At 43.2% G+C, this 1776-nt stretch overlaps 1 protein-coding gene across 1 annotated transcript; it reads left to right on the top strand.

Annotated features, from left to right (window-relative positions):
- The first annotated feature begins 637 nt into the window (after positions 1–637).
- On the top strand, positions 638–1776 carry LOC127158333 (G-protein coupled receptor 183). The gene has a single exon (XM_051101493.1). The coding sequence runs from the start codon at positions 638–640 to the stop codon at positions 1586–1588; it is 951 nt and encodes a 316-aa protein (XP_050957450.1). The 3' UTR covers positions 1589–1776.

The raw sequence follows: 1776 nt of genomic DNA on the forward strand, positions 1-1776 counted from the left end.
GGTCAATCTCCAGGAACAGGGTTGGGCACCCTGGCGTAGACTGATGGGTATATGTTATCAAAGTACCACAAATGCGACTGGAGAGCAGACAACTCTTTATGCTTTTGAAACGCTCTTGCAGTACTTTGATGTCATACGCTGATCAGTCTGTGTAGCACCAATACATCTTGAACAAGCCTCATGATTAGCTTGTTCAGGTGAGTTGGATTAGGGTTGGGGCTAAACTCTGCAGAAAAGTGGATCTCAAGGTCCAGAGTTGAGGACCCCTGGTGTAGAGTAAGGGTAACAAATTCTGCTCCTGGGAGGCTACCTTCATGCAAAGTTCAGTTCCTACCCCTCTTCCTGTTTTTTTCAAGTAATCCTGAACACCTTGATTAGCTTGTTCAAGTGTATTTGATTAGGGTAGGAGCCAAACTCTGCAGGACAGTGGCCCTTTAGGAGCAGGACTGGTCAGCACGCAAGCATCTTTCCAACAATAAAGCATGTAAATCTAAAAATAAAATTCAAAAAGTTATCATTAATGTCAACAGGTGTGCCGAGTGATATTGCACATGTTGAATATGTTCAATTAACATTATCATTTCTCATTTTTGCGTAATCCAGAATTTCATTCTCTGGTTTCAGTTCCTCAGACTTCATGGAGAGTCATCTACCCTACGGCATAAGTTTCAGCACCATCCTCAGAAACAACCTGCCCGCCTCCAACCTGACAGCCAATTCAGTCAACACGACGAACGCTGTCAGTGTGTTTGAAGGGTGTGAACACATGATGAGTGGTATCATTTTTGACCTCGCTGTACAATGCTTCAACGTGATCATAGGAATACCTGCCAACATCCTGGTCATCGCAAACCTAATAAACACCCGGAATGAGCCTTTAACTTCTGACATCTACCTGGGCTGCCTGGCTTTCATGGATGCCTACTTTGGATTCATGACAATCATATCATCCCTCAATCTCTACCACTGGAAGAGTGCTATGGCTTGGATGGCTTTGAAGTTCTCCTATGGTGTGAAAGACACCAGTGGGCCTCTCTTCCTCTCCTGCGTTTGTCTGGATCGCTTTATAGCCGTTCTCTTCCCCATTGCATTTGGACAGTTGAAGGCCATCAAATACAGGATCGGCCTGACCATCATAGTTCTGCTGCTCACTTTTGCTTATGCTTCGGCTAAAACTGTTGGTGGCATCCACAACTTTGAGAAGGTTTTCACTGGTGAGGTCTTGTTTGCTTTCACCTGGATGGTGGTGTGTAACGTGGCCATCCTCTGGGCCCTGAAACGCTCACGAGGCGCTGGCAAAGATGAGATGAATCCTATGAAAAGAAAGGCCTTTAAGATGGTGCTGTCTATCTTGATCATAATCATAAGCAACTATCTCCCTCCAGTTGCTATGTTCCCCTTTGAAGACCATTATCCACCACAGGTCTTCAGTTGCTATGTGCAGCCAGTGGGCTTTGCCTTTGTAAACATCAGCAGCACTATCCAGCCTTTAACTTACTTGTCCCGCTTAGAGAAAGTACCATTCTTGCCTGAATCTTGTGTGAAGAAGTTTAGCTGCAAGGAAAAAGACAAGCCCTCAACGGAATGACAGCTTGTCTAAAGCATGCTATTAAAATTAATTTATCATGCTATCTAAATTCCCATAGTTCACCAATTTGATACATATACCTATGTATAACCATAGAATCCATTATAAATTGAACTTGGATATTTGTAGCAAAAATATATATTGTACTGGAGGTTTTAGATTCTTTCAGTTATGTCTTTGATGAACTA

Source organism: Labeo rohita, chromosome 3 (genome assembly GCF_022985175.1).
Source record: "Labeo rohita strain BAU-BD-2019 chromosome 3, IGBB_LRoh.1.0, whole genome shotgun sequence".
In the NCBI taxonomy this organism is placed as follows: domain Eukaryota; kingdom Metazoa; phylum Chordata; class Actinopteri; order Cypriniformes; family Cyprinidae; genus Labeo; species Labeo rohita.